General features: G+C 47.0%; 1 protein-coding gene across 3 annotated transcripts in view; it reads right to left on the bottom strand.

Annotated features, from left to right (window-relative positions):
• The window catches only part of ARHGEF9 (Cdc42 guanine nucleotide exchange factor 9), a 215,886-nt gene that overhangs the window by 28,759 nt on the left and 164,532 nt on the right, over positions 1 to 22,595 (bottom strand). For all 3 annotated transcript variants that reach the window (XM_082062149.1, XM_082062151.1, XM_082062150.1), the window contains 4 exons: positions 18,921 to 19,100; positions 16,468 to 16,700; positions 12,342 to 12,471; positions 4,836 to 4,967 (listed from right to left, as the gene is read on the bottom strand). In XM_082062149.1, the coding sequence (XP_081918275.1) occupies positions 4,836 to 4,967; positions 12,342 to 12,471; positions 16,468 to 16,700; positions 18,921 to 19,100 (675 nt within the window). The remainder of the gene's footprint in view (positions 1 to 4,835; positions 4,968 to 12,341; positions 12,472 to 16,467; positions 16,701 to 18,920; positions 19,101 to 22,595) is intronic.

The following is a 22,595-nucleotide window of genomic DNA, read 5'->3' as shown; positions in this document are numbered from 1 at the left end:
ACATGATAAGCACCTCGAGCATCCCCAAACATAATGAGCTACGATCATAATTAATGCTGTGTGTCACAATCCTGGATGTTAAGTCCTATGATTTGCAAATTTAAGCATCTGTGTCAAACTCTCTCAGCTTCAGGGTGGTAAGAAAAGCAGCCCCTGTGCCTTTAAGGCAGCATCTTTTAGTGCTACCATCATCAAGGACTGACTTCATTTCTTGGTAACTATGGTTAGCACACTGGAGTATGTGGTGTTCTTTCCTGATCACAGACATATGGTAAGTCAGACTGGGGCCAGCGCTTACTTCCTACACAGCTTATTCCCCTCTGCCTTTCCAAAAGGCATTTTTGCACTAGGGTAACCAGCCCAGTCTCTTCTGGGTTGATTGAACACTGAAATGGTTGACACAGCCATTGCATCTGATTAAACTTCTCACTTCCTAGCACAAGAAAATAATGCGGTGGTGATATTAGGAAGTGACCAGTGCTGTCGAAGCCAAAGAGATCATTTGTAAAGGTGGGAAACCAATTTTATTTGTGAAAAGTTCCCCACACTAGTTGCTTTACAAGATGTGTTCGCCAGAAAGGAAAGCTGGCTGCCAGTGTCAGCTTCCCCACCTGCTGCCACTGCTCTTACTCATGCAGCCCTTGTAAATCTTGCTGCAAGTTTCCTGCTTGGAAAAAAGACTTAAATATACCCATAGTGGTGGAGACAACATCTGCCACGCACATTTAAATGCAGCCCTGTGTAATTACTCATTTTCACAAACTAGGTCTCTGCCCAGAGTCCCGTCAGTCATCCAAGACGTGGTGGTCATGGAAATGCCTTTGGAACTTCTCAGTCCGAGGCAGCGGAACTGATGCTGGAGCCAGGGAGGGTCTGAGCTGTGCCGCTGGATCCCACCAGTGCCATCGCTCCTTTCCTGACAGCCAGACTGTGTTAGTGACTAGTTCAATATAGTCATAATAATGTAGCCATATAGTTCACTATGGTCATTTTAATGACTATGGTAATGTCCTGTTCTTTGCACGCAAACAAACCATCAACCAGGTGATCACCCAGCTGCCCATTTGCAAAGACAGACCCTGGGCTCAGCTCACGCTGCAAAAGCCCTTGGAGGAATCCTCAGAGATGCAGCCAGCGGGAAGACAAAGACATTCACGGTCAAGGAGCTGCTCCCACCGCAGCGCTCAGTCCATCCCACCCATCACGTTTATGAGACGAGTGAGCAACAGGGTACAAGGGGGTGATTCCAGCCTGCAGAGATCTGTGGACACCCACAGTTTCCAAAGGCCAGGCAGATGCTAAAACCTTGCTTGAAATGCTTGGGAACAGCTAATAAATACAGTGAATGTTGATCAGCGAGGTCGTGTCTGTCAGATGGCTGGCCTGGCATTACTGATAAACTTCTGCAAGCATATTGCACAGGGAAACAACTAGGTGATTATCTCAAGACGAATCACCCTGAGAGTTATCCTCCCTCACAGAAATGTCTTGGTGAAATGTCCAACAGAAAAAGGCCCCACAACCTTGAAACATTTTCAGATCAACAGAAAAGGATGGCAAAGGTTTTGGAAAGTAGACCATATTCAAAGCAGACGGGGTTATCTGGAAATACGCTACCTGCTACTGAAAGCAGATACATGGATACTAGAAATACCTCATAGCCAACAGACCTTATTCCTTAGGCACAGGCAAGACTGCATGGATTGGCAGGAAGAAGAAACTCGGTAATTCTTGGAGGCATACGCTAGGAGCCCTGCTGAAACCCTCCGAGGCCATCTGCCCGTACGAACAAATGTGATCCTGCATACGAACAAAGATGTTTTCTGAGACTGTGGATTGTGCCTTTAGAGCCACACAGAGGACACAGAGCAGCTGACCCAGAGCAGCCCTCACCTGTTCACAGCCGAGAGCAAAACTGCAATGAAGAAACCCAAACTTACACGGGGGTGAGGAGACATTACTTTTCGCACAGCACTCGCCTTAAATAATGGGTAAAAAACGAGTTGTTACCTTGGCTACAGATCCACTGCATGAACTAGTGAACAGGAGTCTGACAGTCTGTGCAATGTGACCCCGCTGTGAAACACGTTCTGCAGACAATGGAGTTCAAAGGGAATGACAGAGAACACCGACATCCAAACCTGTCACAGCACTTATGACATTGAACTGTATCTGTTCCATCAGAAACTCAGGTATCAGTATCTGTCAAACCACAGAATCCATGTGCATTACCAGGAGATTGGCAGCCGCCAACATCTACCAGGGAAACAACAGGTAACAAAGGTGAGGGTGATGTGCAGGTAACTGCAGTGGAGATCTGGAGGAGTGGGAGATCTTGTTTGAAATACGTGTGTCTTGTAAAGACTCTCAGGATATCTAGCGTGCTTTCATCAAACTAAAGTATTTGTGATGTATTTAAATACAGAATTGGTTTTCATTCCTTATTTCTATTCAAAATCTCTTTTGACCAATAAAGAGGTAAGATTCAACCACTATAATTAAAAAATAAATGTGCCACAATTAAGAATACATCATACCTACTAATTTATAACATCTGAAGAAAACCCATATACACAGAAGATTTTTTGCAGAGGAAGGTTCATTGAGATATGCCATTGTAAATGGTACAAAAGCTTAAAAGTTTGATCAGGCTCACTACTAAACAAACCTCGTGCAAAACACAGGCCAGGTTGTCCAAGAATTTTCTCATTGTCATTTTCTCATCCGTCTCAGAGATTAATTTTAAAGCATGGGGTACAGAAGGCTTCCCGCACCATGATATCAACGGTGCTTCCCTATGAAAGCCCCAGGATATAAGTGCTCTGGCTCTAAAGCAGAAGTTATCCTGCTGGGCTGTTGCCTGTTGGGATCTGCAACAGCAAAGCTTGACACAAGGGTCAAGGCAACACAGGCTATAAATCATTTATTTTTGTAGAGGATGCGTGATGCCAAAATGTGAGTTAACACTTGTCTGAATTCCGTACACGGACAATCCTTCTTAACAACGTTCAAGGAAAACGTCATCAAGATGGGAGAGTCCAGCTGAAGCCCCATCTCCTCTGAACCCCAGCATTCTGAAAAATAAAACCTGCAGCTGGATGCTGGAAAAAGAGATGCGGGAGAATGAGGTATGAACCCTGTGCCCACGATATCGGGCTCACCAGCTGAGCACCCTCTGCCCTACTCCTCATAATGCTCGGTGGGCACACAAGACCTTGGCTGGTGGCAGAAGAACCTGCCAGGTCCTGACACGGAGCCCATGTCTGCCAGGGAGACCCCGACCACCGCTGTTTCTGAGACGGCTACAATCTGCAGGGCCTTTTCCCAAGAAGGCACCTTTTGTTTGGCAGTGCCAGACACACACCACAAAACGCCTTTTGAATACAGAAGGGCAGCGGCCGGTGTCACAGTAACACTGTGTGCACACTGACACAGCGTGAGCTGCTGAACGCTCCCTGCTCGTACTGATGACCACAGAAACGCCGGCTCTGATTGTCCTGAGAGTTAAGGGAACGCTCGATACCTCTCTGGATCAGCGCAAAGCCAAACTGAATGCTGCCTTATGAATTGGAAATTCAGTGTCGCAACCAAAGTGTAGGAGGTCAAGATTAAAAATTAAACCCGGCTGCGTACTTCCAGACTCATTTTGACAGTTCTCTGAACATCTGACTTTGTTATTGTTGCTCTGTGGTTATTTTTTTTTACAGAGCCAGGAAAGAAGTAAAAGGCACAGTGACAAGGAGGGGAGAAACAAGCACACGCATTCCAGAAGGCAAAATTTCAGTCAACCATGACTCAGGAGAAGAAAGTGCCACCCCCGGGAGCGCAGGGGCCGCGGCGCGGTGTGCGGCGGCAGCGGGCAGCGCTGCTGCCTGAGTCAGAGCCGCCCACGCCGCCACCCACGCCTGCCCGCGGTGCGGGGCCGCTCGGCCTCTCCTCAGCGCACGGGGTGCGACAGAGCGCAGCCCCAGTGTGCTCGGCCAGGGACGGCCGAGCTCGCCCTCGCCTGAAGCGGGGCTGGGGGACTCCCTGTGCGCAGAGCTCTGGGGAGCCGTGCTGGAAATGTCAGCGAATCCCTGTCTGGCAGAAGACAGAGGCACCGGGGACTTACGTGCTGTCACTTCACTTCGCACGGTTGTGGTGGTGACAAGCTGGGATCACCTTAGTGGGACGACAGCAACGCAGCTATGATGCTGCTGAACACAGTCGCACTGAAACACGGTTCACCTGCTGCTATTAATGCTACACCACATTAGCAGCAGTATTCTTTCTTACCTTCTTCTACCTTTGTGATGGGTTTCATGGCAGAGATGTGCCTTACAAAAACCAGCACAGCAGCTGCATGAGGATGAGGCTTAACAAGCATTTACCAAGTGACAGCACATCCACCCCACTACAGACCCGGCTGCTGCCCGGTATTTCTTCAAGAGGCAGCGAACATCATTTTAATGCTGTAATTGAGTTGTCTGCCCGAGTGCCAGGCTTCACAGTTCATACAGAAATTCTAGGGCTATCTAATCCCACATCATATGCTGCAGCCAAAGCCCCAACGTGGCAGTGAGGCAATGAGCCAAACAAGGGGTACATGAGAAAAAGCCATGAAGTGAACAAGTGGAGGCTGGATTTGCTAGGATCATAAAAATCTCTCTATCATGGTATACTCACCATCCTGCAATTCAGCATTTCTAGCATGTGGATTGCCCTTCATCAGCGCTATCCACATTCTCTTCCGCATGTGTAGCAAACAGCCACCTTGCCCTAAAAACCACTTTGGACTGGAAAGCCTGTCCGCAGCATGTCCTTAGCCGTGCTGCTTTCTCCCTGGATGTCCTTACCTTCTTGCAGAGAACCATCTGGTGATCAAAGAGAAAGAAAACACGCTGCTGGTTCCGTCCATAAGGCTGGTAAATCCAGGACATCTCTCCTGTGTAGATCAACTCGGAGCTGCGGTCCAAGATATCGTCTCCCTGGAGGGCACAGAGAAGGAGGCCGAGTGAACCGCCGCTCCAGCCAGGGCAGTGCATACGCTTCTCTTTGCAGGATGGGGAGGCGCAATAATTAAATAAGATTTTGGCCCTTCTGCAGCTGTCACAGCCACCCCATCTGACTTCAGACCAGAAATAGGGGATAATTCTGAAGGAAGGGAAGTACATGAAGTAAAAGTGCAGACACTCAGAGCACAGTTCACATTGCAATGACAAACAAACCACAATTGCTGCTCCAGACACTGTTGTCGTTCCCCCTCCTGGTGACCCTGGATGTCACTGCAGGTGCCGGTGGCATCCTGAGAGTGAAGCTCCTTCCTCCTGGTCATGGCAGAGCCACTTTGTATTCAGGGTGGCAAATTCCTGGCATCCCCTCCCTTTAAAATAGCATCCCCAGGCACGTCTCCTCTACACCGGGATATCAAATCCCCCACCCATGAGGCTGCCAAAACTCCACCCTCCAGATTGTTGCCTCTCTTCCCACTCATTCAGGCAATTACAGTCCCTTCTCCCATCGCTCATTAGAGCTCCCCATCTCCAAAAAACTGTCAGGACCACCCTGGCTCTTCTGGCAGCCTCCGGCCCCCCCGGCTGGCCAGACCTCCCCGGCCGGCTGCCAGGATGCCCTCGCCCCTTCCCTGCCTCTGGCTAACGCTTGTTTTCCTCCCTCATTTTTTTTTAAGGATTCATGAGCAGATGGTCTTGAAAACACAGCACTCTCTCTCCCACTCTCACAGAGAACAAATGCAGTCACCCTCCACTAATTGGGATGAGCTGGACTTTTTTAAAAAGTTAATTAAAATCTATTTATTAAAAATGGGTGAATTCACCACCACCTGCCCTGTGGGCATCTCAGTATCTCTCTCTCTGAGAAACACCACAAAAGGAATCGGGATGACTTCAGCTGAAAGGTAAGGAGCAGCATTTGGGAGCAAGTGAGAGAGCAGCTCAGAAGGGTTTTTTTTTCCCCCCTTTCTTTTTGGCTCTGAAACTAGTGCAGTTCTGGCTTTGATACCAAAGTAAAACCAATTTCTGGGACAAGAGCATCACAAAATCTCAGCAAACAGCTTGTGAAGGTTCAGCCAGCTCTGGGGGGCATCAAGATAGACCCGCTTTTCTGGTACTGCTTACACTTGCAGGTGCCAAAGCAACCAAGAGTCATCCCCACTCCTAACTTCTTGCTGAGGATTTCAGACCGCTGTTCAGGTAAATGCGTAATTAACCTCTCAGCATTGATTGGAAGTGACTGAGTCCCCGGGCCCTGTGACAACAGCAGCTTCATTAAGTCGCTGCATCATCATACTGCAGCACAGACTTCCAAATCGCCTCCGCGAGGTGTTTATCCACCTCTCCATCTCACCTCCGTGGCTGCGCTGTCTGAAGGCCTAATTAGTGATCATTTCCCAGGGACTCAGAGGGTCGCTCCCAGAAGGGTGGGCCGTGCATCTTGCAATGTCTCAAGTGTGTGCTGTCAGGGTCTGATTGCAGCTGTGGAACCTCCTGGCCAGAAACCAGGGACCCGTGTGCTGCTGCGACAGCGCAGGAACGCGCAGAACCTTCAATAAGCAGCCTCGGAAGAAAACACACCGGCTTGTGCGCCTTCCTGGCTAAATGAGCGTCTGTGAAGAAGCCTCATACAAGCCTATGAAGAAGCCTCACACAAGCCTATGAAGAAGACTCATACAAGCTGGTTGCTAAAAATAGAAAGCCAGTTTTGTGGTTTACTCCTGTGGTAGCATCTCAAGCCTGGGGACACACAGAGGGCTCTGTAAACACTTCTACTTGATTAGCTGAATCCAAACTGTGTAGTCCCTGCAAGCAAGATGAAACAAAAAAACCATTCTGATCTGAAACGATAGGATTTGTATTGCATTTTTTATGTTGGGAAAACAATTTATATATACAGTCTATAGGCTAAAAATGGATGATTTCCAGTGCTGTGTTAGCAACTTTGGAAATCTAGATGGCAAATAGTTTTGTCCCTGCTGGGGTCTCATGGGGTCAGTCGCAGGGTGGAGGGAGAGGAGGGAGGCATTTGCTTTTCTGCTCCACTGCTAACATGACGAGCCCAGTGTGTCCCTCGCAGTCCTTCTCCAAAACCAGCCCTACGCCTGGATCCCTCCAATCCTACACAGATCTAGGAAAAAAATTATTTTCCTTATTTCTTTTCCAAGCAACTCCTAGAGACACTAATCATCTACCTCCTCCTGTAAGTTAAGACAATGAAAAAAGAGGCCGAACTTTTAGCTATTCTGAATCGGCAGATGTCCTGCTGGCTTCAGCGGAGCACAGCAGCACAATGGCCAAGAGGATGCTAGATGCCTTTCTGAGGTCTCTTCCAGCCTATAATAAAAAACTCAGCCTGCGACACGCAAAGGGCAGCGAAAGGAAAGCTGACTCCTCTTTCTTGATGCAGTCACAGGCAGAGTCCGAGCTCTCGGTGTGCAGGCAGGGAGCCGAAGGTCGGGCCGATCCCGGGACCTGTGCTTCACGCTCCCTCCAGCTCGCCAGCGCTACAACCGCAGGGAAAGCCCTGGGGCTAATCCTGAGTGCTGCAGCACAGGGTCAGCGCTTCTGCCGCTGCTACGGAAAGGCGACGATCATCAGCCCCTCAGCAATGCCATAGGTAACCGCCACTTTCTGTAATGAGGAACCAGTGGGGTTTTACTACCGTTATGGAAGAAACGCTGTTGGGAGCAGCAGCATTACAAGGCAGGGCACGGCACGGCGAGCCGCAGCACGTTCCACCTCCCAGTCTGCTCTGCTCCTTCTTCCCGTGAGCAATCCCTGAGCAGACGCCGTCCCCGGCTCCGAAATGCTCATCGGCGCCTGGGCCCCGCGCCCCTGCGCCCCAGCCACCTCCTGACACCGCTCCTCGCTGTCACCGCTGGCCACTAATCCCCTCTCCTAGTTAACATTCAGCGAGCAGGGCTCTCCTCTGCCCAGCACTGCTGTTCTTTAATTAGAGATTGACAGGCTGATTAGCACTCTGGGCTACAGAAAGATCAGAAAAAGGAAAGCGAGAGAAATGTAGTCCTTTTCATCAGGCTCATTTTCTGATACCTTCTGTTGCTGAGGAAAACAAGAAAAAATAAAAAGGAAGAATAAAAAGCAAGATGTGTTTCAGTCCCTGATGTGATTTCTTTCCCCAGGAGGATTTCCCATCAGGCTGTCCTCACTTTGAAAACAGTACATTGGTTGCATGCATCTTTTTGTTCCTGTCATTCTTGGATTCAATAATGTAATATTAAGCTGAGGTCAACTATGAAATATTACATAATTAAGGGCACCAAGTCTTGATTTAAAGGACCCGCAAATAACAAGAATGGGGAAATTTAAAAGGACAGTGTTCATTATATTTCTCAATCATATATATTTTTTCCTTCATGCAAATTTAATATTCTTGAATCCTACCAAACTGGTAACCCATGGGAATCTTTGGTAGAAATCTCTAGGTGTCTACATTAAACCAAAGCAATCTGTTTCAATAGCAAGTTAAAACTAATGCGGGCTGCTGAGCACGGCGCTCTCCTGAGCCAAACATCCCGGCCCTGGCTCAGGGACCTCCACAGGTGCCCCACATCGTGCTCCTGCCCTGGGAAAAGCCTCGGCTGGACGGGAGGAACGGGATGAGGGCCAGAGGGAGCCTGAAATGACGCAGGAATCACTACTTGGTTTTGCTCTGACGTGGGTCAACAGCTGGATAAAAGGCATACAAGAGAGCAATTCCCAGGTGCGCCAAAGCACAGGCCTTTTTCCATCCCCACATCTCTTCGTAGCACTGGTGTGCGTGGATGTGTATCTACATATTACCCGCTAACCTCGGAGGTCTGTCACGCTCTCAAGAGCACAACAAGGGGCTGGAAAGGCTGCCCAGGGTGGGTTTGAAGTCTGACCCAGAGGAGACTTTGCCGGCTGTTCTGAACCCACTCCAGCTAACTCTGTGTGCTGGTTTTGCCTGCCTGCCTTTAAATGTCACTGTTTTGATCTGAGGGTATTTAACTACAAGTAAGAGGATGACGCTGAGCGAAGGGAAATAGAGGTTGAACATCAGGAAACACTTCATAACAAGGAGAGCTCTCAGGCGTTGAAAGGTCTCGGCGGGAGGTGGTGGAAGCCCTATATTCTGCACCATTAACAACCGAAAGGACAAAAGACACAAGAGAATTCCATGTAGGCAGGGGCAGCAGCTCTCTAGGTCTGTTTATATATTGGAAATGCAGGCTACAAAATAAAGTGAGTCACGCATGGCAACAGTTCAATCCAGGCTTTTCGGTCAAGACCGCGTTCCTACAAATTATACAGGAACACGTTGCAAAGCGATTGGGATTATTTCTAATTTACAGCAGTCAGTGAGATCAGGATCTTCCCTTAAGGTTCTGCTCAGTTGTTACTTGTATAAAGCTGCCAATGAATTCCTTAAGACTTGCTGCCACCACACGCTTATGGGCTGCCACTAGAGTCAGACCACTTGGGGTCCCATTCGCAATTTAAACCATCAGACCCTGCTTACGTGACTCCTTGGAGAAAGAAATCTGGCCTTGCTTAACTCAAGCATATTCGCATTTTTCAAGTGCTGACTCCAAAATTCACCTTCATGGGGCCACACAGGAAATCTTGAGGGATAAAAATAAATCCATGGGATTCAGTAAAATATCCTTCTGCTTAAATTAGCTAGGACATGCCCCCTACTTTTTCTGTTTAAGATCGGCAATATGTATGTATTCCCAATAACACCCTCTCCTTGCAAGAAAACGTGTACACACACTTTGTATACAAGAACATTTCAAATATTGACTCGCTAAATATTTTTAGTTTGGTTTGGATTTTTCTTCTTTAAAAACGTTTTTCTAACAACTCATCGCAAAAGGCGGGTAAATGTAGAAATGATAATGCAATTTCAAATCAGAAAGTCAACGCTGTTAGTCTAGAGATATTGAGGGAAAACAGGAACTTCTCCAAATGAAAGACTTGCACGTGCTTAAACATTCGGCCTTGGTTGCTGCTGGAATAATTCACCAAGTGCGACATGCAGTGGGAACTGGGGATTATCTCTATCTTGTGCCCCGGCTGGATTTCTGGTGGAAAAAGAACTGGACTAGGAAATGCCTCTTCTACTCGGTAACTACGCACAGAACACGAGGGTCTGAACCACTACGGGCTGGGTGAGAAATCAGGCCCTGACGGCCTTTGTCCCGGGAGACGCGACCTATCGATTGAGATGAGCCAAGCGGGGCTTTTGAAGGCTGGCAGCTCGGCTTTGCAAGGCGTCTGCACAGATCTAGGCCAGGTCTAAGCATCCAGCACTGCTTTTGATATCTCCCGCTCTCTCCTGCATCGTACTATAGTTAACTTCTGAGTGTTGTGGGGTTTTGTGCATCCTTCTGGCCATTACATCTGTGAAGCAGGGGCTAGATCTGCTAATTCAGAAGTTAGAGGAACAAATCAAGCACGGAAGTCCTCTGCTGGATCCAGCTCTCATCCTCTAGAGCTCTTGTCACAACTCTAGGACTCTTCTTGATGCAAAATACACAACAAAACTGGCAAGAAGGGTGTTTTCCTTTGAACAGGGTTAGCAGCTGTATTCCCATCAGATCTCTGAGCGGTAGCAACAGAAGGTTTGTCTATATTACGAGAAGCTGAAGGATGTTGCTGCAATATTGTGTTTAAAATTTGGAATAGTTGAAAAAAGCCTGGAAGAATGATTTGGCAAGTTCCTGAGGACAGGAGGGAGATAAAGGATGGGTACTGTTAAGCGGGAATGATTATAAAGGATATGGCTAAAGCTAAGCAGAAATGAATTATCAAGAACATGGCTAAATAAAAATGAATTATCAACTGAGCTAATGGAAGAGAAAAAGAAACTGCTTTTCCACAGATCCTATGTGGAGGTCACCTTGGCTTTCTACTCACACATGAATATTCACTGACCTAGAATTGACCTGTACTTAATCTAAATTTATTTACAATGAGGGTCTCAGCATTTCTTACAAATGACACAAATTGGCTCATCCTATGGAATATACTCAAGATCTGATGGTCCTGTGCCCCCCTGAGAGCAGCTTTCTGATTCTGAAAATGAGCCTGCGTGTCAGTAACAGAGAGGTTTCTTTGCAGTGAACAACACTGAAACTATCAAGCAGCTCATCTGCATTCTCTGCTCTCACGGCCAGTCGTAATTTAAGAACCACCTATGATTGCTGCATTTATGTTTTATCAAGAGATCCAGGACTGAATCCAACCTTCATTACAGCAATGAAACTAATTCAGTCAAGGAGGATACACAATTAGAAGGTGAGACACCTGCATTTCTCTCCCCCTCCTCCCAGCCTTCCTAGATCTCTTCTGGAAAAAAAACTAATTAAAGGATTAATGCATCTTTCCCATATACGAATATACATATACGTATCCCATATCCCATACATATACATATCCCATATACATATACGAATTCACATAGATCACATTAACTTGAATGTGGTGTTATTCCAAATCTTCACGACTGCGAGGAAGCAGAAAGGCTGTTCCATCACTCTACGTATCTACTTGCTGAACAACATGGATCGATACCAACACAGAGAAGGATTTACAAAAACATTTGTCCTTGGCCTGCTTCAAAACCCCCTATTTACAGATGACATTCAGATCATGATTGTTAAAAAAATCAGGGATGAAAAGAACAGGAAAAGATCATTTCAGTGTGGCTTTTTCTTAAACACGTGGCAAAAACGTAGGAGACTCAAGAGCTGCTAGTGAGGAATCCCCCTGCTCACTCTGCCTTGCCCGTGTTTCTCAGCTTCTTAATTATACCATGACTACACACGGGGCTGGGTCAGAAACATCTCTAAGTGGGTACTCATTTTAAATGTGCAAAGAGCATCTCGAACTTCAACTTAAACATTTTGGCTTCTAATCATAAAGCAACCGCCAGAAGAGTTTTCTCCATTTTCTTAACCTGTCACAAGTTCCAGGGCTTTTTGCTACCTCCTCTCCTACTTCTGCCCCGAGGACAAAGCACAGAGCCAGAATGTGCATTGACCCAAATCTCACCTACTCCCAGTACAACAGCATTGCAATTGCCAAGTTACTCCCGATTTCAAGTGATCAAATCTGAGCCGGACCCTAGATTTTCTTCATAGTACCGTCAATGCTTTACATCTTAAGTACCATCTCCAAAGTCTGTAAATACGCCTTCTCTGTCCCAAGTTTAATCCCAGTTCTGGGGTCTTATCCAACATATATCCAGACCGTGTTGTGTGAAATGAACAACATGGTCTGGGATAATTCCAGCAAGCGCGTGGAATTGACTTTTCCCAGGTTTATAGCACCTAAGCGAGGGCCGAGCGGGTGCTGTACCTCCCAGTCCAGGACGGACGCCTGCCACTGAGCGATCTTGTCGATGTTCTCCAGTCTCCGCTTCCGCTCGTTGATCTGTAGAGTCACGTTCCTCATGACGGCGAGAGCAGCAGCCACATACCTGTAGTCGCTGACAAACACAAAAGAAAAGCCCATGAAATGGAGCCTGATGTGCAGTGCAAACACACAGGAGACTGTCATTAGCAGCAGCTAATCTCACCATCCTTTTGGGAAGAAATGCAGGTAGGACTTGCTGCTCATTATTGCAATACGGCACGTTTTCCATCAGTAATGTCTTTCTGGATTGTCACAAAAGAGCAGCTTGCTTGCAACTGAAATTCCGTGCGAACGAGACAAAGAAACCAGGCAGCTCCTCAGCCGGTTTGCATGCGGGGAGCCCAGGTACGGTCCAGCCTCCACCAACCCAACGAAAACCAGCTCTGGATATCGCTCTTTCAACTCTTAAGGTGCTCAGCTAAATAATATCTTAAAGTCTGAACATTTTAATAACCTATGTCTTTGGACCTGGCTTTTTCTATTTTTAAAATGAACATTAGAAAACATTTGTCTATGAGACACAAGGCTGGAGCTCTGGCCAAGCCATAAGGTGACTTAAGAGTGCCACAGAGCATTTGTCCCATGGCATTCAGTCTTACTGCAGATTTCAGGTGAGCAAATCAAAGCAATTCTCATTTTTGTTCTACTTTTTTTTTCCTGGACAGGCCTGTGAGTGCAATAACAAGGAGTGGAACCAGCCTCCTGCCAGGGCCAGCAAAGATGATGATCAGGCTTTTCAAAAAGTCATGCGGAAATCAATGCTATTGATTTCTGCCCTGCGCCTTCTTTTCCATTCCAAGGAACCTTAATGTTCATTTCAATCTGAAAGACAGACAAGGCCAGCTGCCATAATGCCACCATAATATATTATTAACTTAAGGACTGATATTGATTGCTGACTAATGAGAAAAACTGTGATCTTGGGCAGCTACGGGGGGAATGGCTTTATTGATTATTATTAAGAATTGCAGAGGTGACAGCTAAAATAGTGGTGAATGCTGTGAATTAGATCAATTTCCCCATGTGATCCAAACAGGATAAATGTTAAGAAACAATCATAATATGATATACAACAGAATATTATTTGCTATTTTGCCATCCTTTCCTGGATGAAATACTGAGATGCATTTTCAATTCTTATTCAATTCATTGGTAAAAATTCTAGCGAAGGTTAAAAAAGAAAACCCTACAAATTCCAGAACATCAGGACTGGTCCTTCAAGAAAGTGAAGGAGAATAGAGGATGGGCTGATACACAATGAGGAACTCCTTGTGCCTTCCTTTTGGGCCCATCTGTATGAAGCAAGCACCTGGTTGTGTATGGAAGAAATGGAGCGATGCCAGGGAGACAACAGACTGGTCTTCAAAATGTCCATGAGTTCTTGCAGGGAAACAGGTAAGTCACTATGGCCAGAAAGGATCTGTAGAGTCAGGGAGAGGTGTTGGGTGTAGAGACCATCAGTAATAACCTCCCAGCAATTACACTCATGCAAAGAAGGGCGGCTAATGTCAGTTTACCCATCGGCAGAGCCTCCTCTTTCTCATGTAAGATGTTCAGACACTCTTGACCCCAGCTCAGTTCTGCAGCAGGAATGCTCAGGACATCAGCAAGCTGCACCAGGGACCTTCATATATTTAATTCATCTTAAGCTGAGGAAATCTTTAAGAGGGGAACAGATGTAGCTTTGTGAAAAATTCAAATGAACTGGTCTCCAAACAATAAGCAGCTGAAGGGAGCCCAGCTCTGCAAACAGCCCATGCCTGTCGGTGCTGAGCAAGATGGGCTTTATCTCAGTAACGCCAATTCACTAATTCCAATGTTCTGTTTGAAGAGAAAACCCCACGCACATTTTTCCTTCACGCAGTAATGAAGAAAGAGTCATGACTGAACTTTTGGGGCTTCTAGCCCATATCTGTGGCAGTGCTGGCAAAAACTTTGAAGCAAAAATCATAGAAGCAAAGCATTCCTGCTTGGGCAGGGAGATTGGACAAGATGATCTTTTGAGGTCCCTTCCAATCACTAACATTCTGTGATTCTGTGATTTGGCCAGTAAAATAATAACAGGATAGCATTAACTATGAAATTAAGATAAATACATAGGTTGTAAATTATATTTGGCTGCAATGAACTCTTTCCAGTGCTCAATCAGAACACAAGTCTGAATCCTTGCCAAATGTCACATGCTAACTTGAGGGAGAGTGGTCGGGTTTCCGGCTTTAGCTCTGCTGTCCGGACCTGGCACAGGGAAGATCCATAGCTCTACAAGCACCGTACTAGTGAAGAGGAAGGAAATAAATAACAATTTAATGCCCCACTGTTAGATGAAGCTAACATATTTGCTTTCATTGCGACTCCTGGTCCTTTCTGAGTTTTGCATTACTATGTAAATAGTTCAATTGATTTAAACAGTATTTTCTTCATAATAAATTCTAATCAGAGTGCCTAAGGAACTCCCAATCCAACCAGTCATGAGCCTGATCGTTGTAAGTACTAGTCCACTCTATAATTTTCTAGCTTGTGTTTCAGACTCGCAATCTGACTGTGAGCACTGTCAAAGTGCATGAGGACAACTCGTCACCTGATGAATGGGCCCAGCTCACGCTCCCCAGTTGTTTCTCAGTTTCTCTTGTTCACAGTGTCCCAACCCGCAGGTATCTGACTTTTCCCCGTCTCTGATATCATCACAACATGACATTCCCAAAGATTACTTGCTTTTCTGATCTCAGGCTTAGCTCATCTCAACCTGATCCCAACATCAGAAGTACAAGAGCAGAAAATATTTGTATTTCAAGCGGGCAGCCACGGCAGCGAGGGGTTTCTGCATAGTCCCAACACAGAATCATCTGCTCATGAGTAAGACACTCTGTGCCTCACCTTCCCCATTCAAGTTAAATGAAGCATCACAGCTGTGCCCTATCACCAACACGATGCAGTAAGAAAGAGCTCTGAGTCTGAATTAACCAACTGTTGCTCAACCACAGGTTAAGGTCTGAGTCTCCTCAGAATGTATCTGATTACTTCACAACATGTTGATTTTAAAATATCCCAAAGGAAAAAGGAATGCACTCCCAAAATAATTCAACCCTTGTGTAATCACACTGTCCACATCCCCTCTGGTATTGCCATTTTAAACACAGAGCTCTTCTCCCTGAGGCTGCTTTTGACTTCTCATTGTAAAGCCACATCTGAATTCACACTGTAAATACTGTGGGGACATCACATGGCTGGTAAGGAAAAAAAGCCACAACAAATGGGATCCCAGAGCTCATTTCTGATACCCTCATGTTCCCATGAATCCACTCCAACTTTGATTTGGTCTTGTCATGAAGGAAAACCCAGAAACCGGATCTGGAGCCAAATGCATGGCCAAACTGGTGATTCTGAACTGGGCATTCAGCTCATATGAATCAAACTCATAAATCAGGTCAAAGCTCATCAATGCATCTCTTTGCTCTTTCCCGTGGCAAGGCAGGAGAAAATCTATTCTTAGGGGGCCTGATTCTTCTTTCACCTTATTTTTATAGCAGTATATCACAAGTGGTATCATAGATACTATTCTTGATTTACAGTAGGGCAGGGAGCCAGGCTGATTGCCCTTATGAGAAGCAAAAGAGATCCTGGAAGTTTTAGGAATTAATCAGACTGCTGGGTGCTCTTCTGAACCTCAAACAAATGGCAAAATCAGACACGGAATCAGGCTGAAAAGCAGAGTAGGTTCTGAATTCTCCCCAAACTCGAGCATGTTCAGGTTTGAGTGGGGGATCCTACTCAACTTGCTACCCCCTTCAGGATAAAGGAATGAGCCTTTCTGACCACTGAATACTAATTAGCTTTTTGTGTGTAACCAGTAGCATCAGAAAGTACCTCAAGCGTGATTAGTTCACATGTCTGATGATAACAGAGATGAGTTTCGCTCCACTGAGAATCGGGGCTTTGAGAAGCTGTCTGCTGAACCTTTACCCTGCTTCCATTTATACAAGACATCAGAAGAGAAGAGCTGGACAGAACAAACCCAACCCCTGGGTGTGTGCAGAGGCCGTGTAAAGAGCGGGGAGCAGGGGCGACGTACCTGTGATCCTGCGCCGTGTACTTCAGTAGCTCTGCGAGCTGCAGGGGGTATTTGCAGATCTTCTGCACTGGCGTCAGAAGGAAACCGTCTATGGCAATATCAATCATCTGCTGCAACAGACGACACGCTTCGAAGAAATGCTGGTACCTGCTATCTTTCATCAGCTTGGAAAGCTCCATGCACGCGTCCAAATGATTGTTACAGTACTCGGAATAGATCCAGAAGCCATCTTGCTGTGAGAGGCAGGAGAAAAAGGATGCACACAGAGGGGAGCACATGTCAGACAAACGCTGCGAGCAGCCAACCACTCTGCTTGCCAGCAAGAACACGGTACAACTCGAGAAGAAAGAACACCCCAAGGAGGAGGAGGGAAAACTGTTCCCGGAGTGGGGGCTTGTTTCTAAATGGTAAAGGTAGAGCCAAGCAGAGCTCTGGCCTTTGGTAATACCAGAAGACAACCTTGTTACTTCTAGAGCTCTTTCCCTGAAATATCATGAAGCCCCTGGCAAGTTTTAGGGGCTGAGTATATTTGAAATTCTCTTTACCAACAGGGAGCCCAAGGCACCAACCACTGCGTGGATTTCCCTGGGACCAGACAGCCAGAAAACACCAAAGACTGGAAAAACAAAGAAAAAAACCCCATTCATCCATGTGCCCAGCCATCCTGTGCACTGCTCTAACAAGTCTTTTTGTGCTGATTTTGCTGGAATCTCTTTTTTCTGCCTTCACTGACCACAGATGGGGCCATGGCAGTTCGCCACCCTTCATTCAGCCTTGATTCATCTGGGCCACATGGACAAGGCAGACGAAAGGTCAAAGACAGATTACACCGGAGGGGAGGGACAGACCCCAACTGACTGCCCGCTATCACACATTAACACTGGGGTTGACACAGCCCACACACAAGCCTCAGTGTGTGCTGCTCCATCAGGTTGTGGCCGATGCCTTACAAACTACAGAAAGGACAGAGTCATTTTTAAAAAATACACTTGCCCAGCAATTCTTATTTCTCAGTGCCATAAGGGCCCAAATAACCAGCTTTTCTGGGAAGAGGGGAGCCCGGTTTCTCGCCCATCCCCAGAGCTGACGCCTTTCTTCCTGAACCAGATGAGGAACAAGATGCTTTCCCGATCCATGTAACGGGAACTTAATGCCCTCAGTTTCCCCAAATGGCTTAAACAGGGATAATTTATCAGGAGTCTATTAGCCAGCTTTCAGCCCCTATCTGATGATGGATAAGTGCCAGACATTCCTACAAATAACAGCAGTAATTCTTACTATGGTCACTACAAATGAATAGACAGCACAGCCTCAAGACATGGAGTTTTAGCTACTGATTCTCACCAAGATTTCTTACATCTTTTTAGCACAGAGGTGGAATATGATGCAGAGACTGCAGGCTCTGCTAAAAATGAGCAATATTATCATCGACATGCAACTCCTCAAAAAGAAACCTTCTTTCCCATTAGAAGACCAATGATGCTTAAGAGGTGCTGTGAACCTTTCTAGGGATACCCCACTGAAGTTTCAGGAATGTCTATCAGAAATTTCTCTAATAAGAAGTGAACTGTTGCCAGCTCAGCCCTGTCTGTTAGCACCGAGGTAACACAGCACAGATCTGCATGCCGGCTCGGAGCCCCTCATACGTAAGCTCTGATACAGCACTTCATTCTCCCTAAGGAAAACCTACAACTGCGGGACTGTAATTTTCTTGACATTTCCTGACATATTTACAACCCTGGCCAATTTATCAGCTCCCGTAGTACGTGGCTTATATAACAGTGCGATGGGCTGGGCAAAAGCCTCCAGGACTATATTGTCAGCTAAAATGTCCTGTTCGGTGTGCACTTAGCATGAGCGAGGATCTGCTGCCACCCTGGCAGCCAGAGCACCAGCTGGCACCTCCCCACCCGGCTCAACCGCTCCGCAGGGGACGGCAACGCAACGTGCGTGGGGTTTCCAGCCCCTGCAAGTGCATCTCAGTGCCATTTGCTCTCCTCTACTCTTTTGTGTGTGTGTAATGCACAACTAAGGCCTCTTGTTGCTTCTCTGGACTCTTACCTCTTCCGAGTTTCTGGTTATCCATGACCTGATGAGGATGGGCTGTGAGTGGGTTTAAGTCATATTCGGAAGAGCAAAAGAAGGTGGGGAGTAGGTGAGGGACATGGTGCCTACATTATATGATTAAGGGTGGATGTGAAAAGGTGTTGGGATTGAAAGGTACTGGGAGGCAGGTTATGCAGCTCTAGACCTCACTTCAAATTCTCCCGTCTCTGTATCTCACAAAGTAAACTGAGCGCCGTGGAGCAGCCTCTGATATGTAACCAGGACAATACCAATGCGCAAAAGCTACACTGAGTGGTTCCTGCCTCCTGACTTTTTCTGCTACTGCTCCCTCTCACCCCCCAAAACCAACCCCAAAACTCCCAAACAAAAATGCTAGATTAACTCACGTGTTCAAGGAAACACGGTCCAATTTCACTGAGATGGGGGTCCTCGTTGTTGTACTGTTTCTCCAAGTCCCGGACAAAACCCATCTGAAATCTGTAGATATCTTCGATGTTACCAAAGATGATTTTCAGCTGTTCATCACTGAACATATCTCTCCTCTTCCGGCACTGCTTTAAGTAACCCTGTAAGGAGTAAAAAAGAACAATCCATAAAACAACCCAAACATACACTGAGGCTGCTCCCAGATTATTCTTGAGGAAGGAGCAAGTAAAAACAAAATCAGAAAACGGCTCTGGAAACAAAATCCACTTGTTATGACATGCCGGTCTCTGTCAACTCCTGCCTACGAGTAAGCATGCGATATGCAAAACACACCTCAAAATGCTACAAGGCCTTTTTTTGGTAGACAATATCTCATTTGCAGCTGTTGTTCCCACTGCAGCCTGCAGCAGACCCACAGCGCTGCTCCTGCCAAGGACATGCCAGACACGGCCAGGGCCTCCCCGCCTGCGCCAGGAGGTGCTGGGGACAGCGTGTGTGCCCTGTGCGTTGGGAGGACAGCGCTGGGTTCTGCCTCAGTGTCCTTCAGCATTTTGCATGAACCACTTTTGCAAAGGAAAGGCTCCCCAGAGACCTCAACCAGCACCAGCTGAAATGGGTCTGTCCCTACCTGCGCCGCAGAGAACTGCAAAATTCGGCTGATAGCTCCGAAGGTGTGTGTGTGTTACAGTCTCAAATGCCTCTTCCTTCCAAAATCACTGCCTTGCAATACCCAGTATCCTGGGTAGCTCCTGCAAACACTGCTGTTTCATGTCCTCTTCAGTGGCATCACAGAGAAAGCTGCGAGGGGCTGTTGGATCATTTGCCCGCTCTGATTTCTCCTTTTAGCAATGGTAATCAGGACAAGGAAGGGGATGATCATGCTGAGAAACACTCTGTTCCTGTGTGATTGCATGCCCTTGGTCTAGGAGGAAGGTCTGGAGGGTGTAACTAGGAAGTTGTGTCAGCACCAAGTGAAATGTTGAAGGAAAACAATCTTTATGGTTTATCCCCCCAATTATTCACCCTTCTGAGTCTGAGACAAAAGCGGGAGGGCTGTTGTCCCACAAGTGTCACAGTGGGGAACCCCACAGGTGTCACAGGAGGTTGTGGCTTGTCTGAGCAAGGGAGCCACAGCAGGAGCAGCCTGAGCCGCCGATCAATGCCATCTAGAGGAAAGCAGCATTATTTTAATTGTGTTTTCTATACCTTCCATTCCATTAGCGCAAATATGCTATTCCAAACAGTGTAAAACAAGAGAGAATTTTTCTACTCTTTTCCCAACTATCACCTTTCATTGCTTTTCTTCCATTTTTAAGTGGGATCAGAGGAAAAGGTGTTGTACCCTTGTCTGTACAAACATCGGGCTCCCCTACTGAGTTTACAGATAATAAAGTCAAATGGAGACGGGAAGAACTAGAATGCAGAGAGCTGCAAAATCACAGAACGAATCCGGTAACAATTCAGATCTCTTGGTCCAGTGCAATAATTAAAAGATTTTTCTTGCTTATTCTTCATCTGCCCACGACACCCATTGGTACTGAGCCGGAGCTCAGCTGGACACCACACCACAAATCGTAGGCAAACACTGCTCTGAAGACCTCTTGATCCTAAAAAAATGGAGTAGATCAATACTCGGGCAAAAAGCATAACACCCCAGGTTCTGTCTGCCCCCCTGGTTTTCCTGCCTCATCCATGAGCTGCCATCCTGGATTCAGCTGCGGCATGAGGACTTTTCCAAACACGCTTGCCTGACGCACATGCGGTCCAGGGGAGTGGGTGACACATGGAGGCTCTGGATGCCTGGGATGCATTTCTAGCTCTGCCACCAACCTGTGTGACACTGAGCAAATCACTTCATCCCTGCTTGTGCTTCCAGCATAAACTGGGGAATGACCTGTTAGAGAGCAGTGTAGGGGAAAGTTATGTCCTGGGGGACAGCAGGGTGACCATGAGCCAGCACTGGGCCCTTGTGGCCAGGAAGCCAATGGTACCTGGGGTGGATTAGAAGGGGGTGGTCAGTAGGTCAGAGAGGTTCTCCTGCCCCTCTGCTCTGCCCTGGGGAGACCACACCTGGAATCTTGTGTCCAGTTGTGGCCCCTCAGTTCCAGCAGGACAGGGAACTGCTGGAGAGAGTCCAGCGCAGCCACCAAGATGCTGAAGGGAGTGGAGCATCTCCCGTGTGAGGAAAGGCTGAGGGAGCTGGGGCTCTGGAGCTGGACAAGAGGAGACTGAGGGGGGACTCATTCCTGGGGATCAATATGGAAAGGGGGAGTGTCAGGAGGATGGAGCCAGGCTCTTCTCGGTGACAACCAATGGTAAAACAAGGGGTAATGGGTGTCCTGGTTTTGTTAAAAACAAGTTTCTCTTTCAGTGAATTTTGCCTGTCAGCTAAAGCCTTCATATTAACTGCATTTTCCTGGAGAACCAGACACATGTTTTGGTAAACCTAGCAATGGAATGCAAACATATTGATAAGCATGGATGGACATCTCGCGAGAGGGGCGACGAGAAACAAGTGACTAAGAAACTGACCAACTGTGTATAACATTCCATTCACGTGAATACTTCATATAAAAGTGGGAGATCACGAGGATCTCGTCCCTTTTCCCTTTTTTCCTCATGGCTGACATTAGGAGAGGATCTCGCTATTCATCCCTGAGAACTGAGGCCTAGTGAGAGACTGAATCCAGCTCCGCTTGGTTGCAGAGTCTAATCCAGGACTTTGGTGGCCTGCTCTGCATTTGCTGAGACTTTCAAGATTGGTTTTGTATATTTTGTATTATTTTCTCTATTCTTATTAGTAGCATTAGTAAAACATCTTTTATTTTTCCAACTCTCTTCTCTCTGTTCTTCTTTCCCTCCCGATCGCCTGTCCTTAGTGGGAAGGGGGGAGAGGGAGGGGCAAAACGGGGGAAGTGGGGGGGAGAGGAGGTTAACAATACATCTGCCAGGGTTTTATTGTCACCCCGCAATCTTAACCCTCGACAATGGGTTCAAACTGGAACACAGGAGGTTCCACTTATATATGAGAAGAAACTTGTTGGGGGTGAGGGTGTCAGAGCCTGGCCCAGGCTGCCCAGGGAGGTTGTGGAGTCTCCTTCTGTGCAGACATTCCAACCCGCCTGGACACCTTCCTGTGTAACCTCATCTGGGTGTTCCTGCTCCATGGGGGGATTGCACTGGAGGAGCTTTCCAGGGCCCTTCCAACCCCTGACATTCTGGATTCTGTGATGCCCCTGTCTGGATGATTTAGATTAAAAACTTTGCAAGACCAGATATCAGAAGCTGCGCTGGCCTGGTCTAGACTGCTGCCTCTTGACCGAAAAGAAATAACACAGGGGTCATAATGAGATGACTTTGCCTGCCTTGATTATGTAGGAAGAGAAAAAAATGCCAACAGCTCCAGTGGAATGGCTATATTTGGGAACCCTAGATGCTTAGTCACACAGACGAACTGCCAGCTGGTGACACACAGCTGCTGGTTCACAATGCGAACCATTGGAACGCTATAATAAACTGTCCTTCAGCCTTGCCATGTGGTTCCTGGGAGGGAGAACTTCAACCAGATGAATGATAAACGCAACTTTGGCCAACCTGGCAAAGAACCAACCCCTGCGATGTCCAGCTTAGCTAGA

The sequence above is a fragment of the Streptopelia decaocto genome, assembly GCF_964273445.1.
Source record: "Streptopelia decaocto genome assembly, chromosome: 10".
Taxonomy (NCBI): domain Eukaryota; kingdom Metazoa; phylum Chordata; class Aves; order Columbiformes; family Columbidae; genus Streptopelia; species Streptopelia decaocto.
The sequence above is the reverse complement of the archived record's forward strand: the minus strand, read 5'-3'. Positions and strand labels throughout refer to the sequence as shown.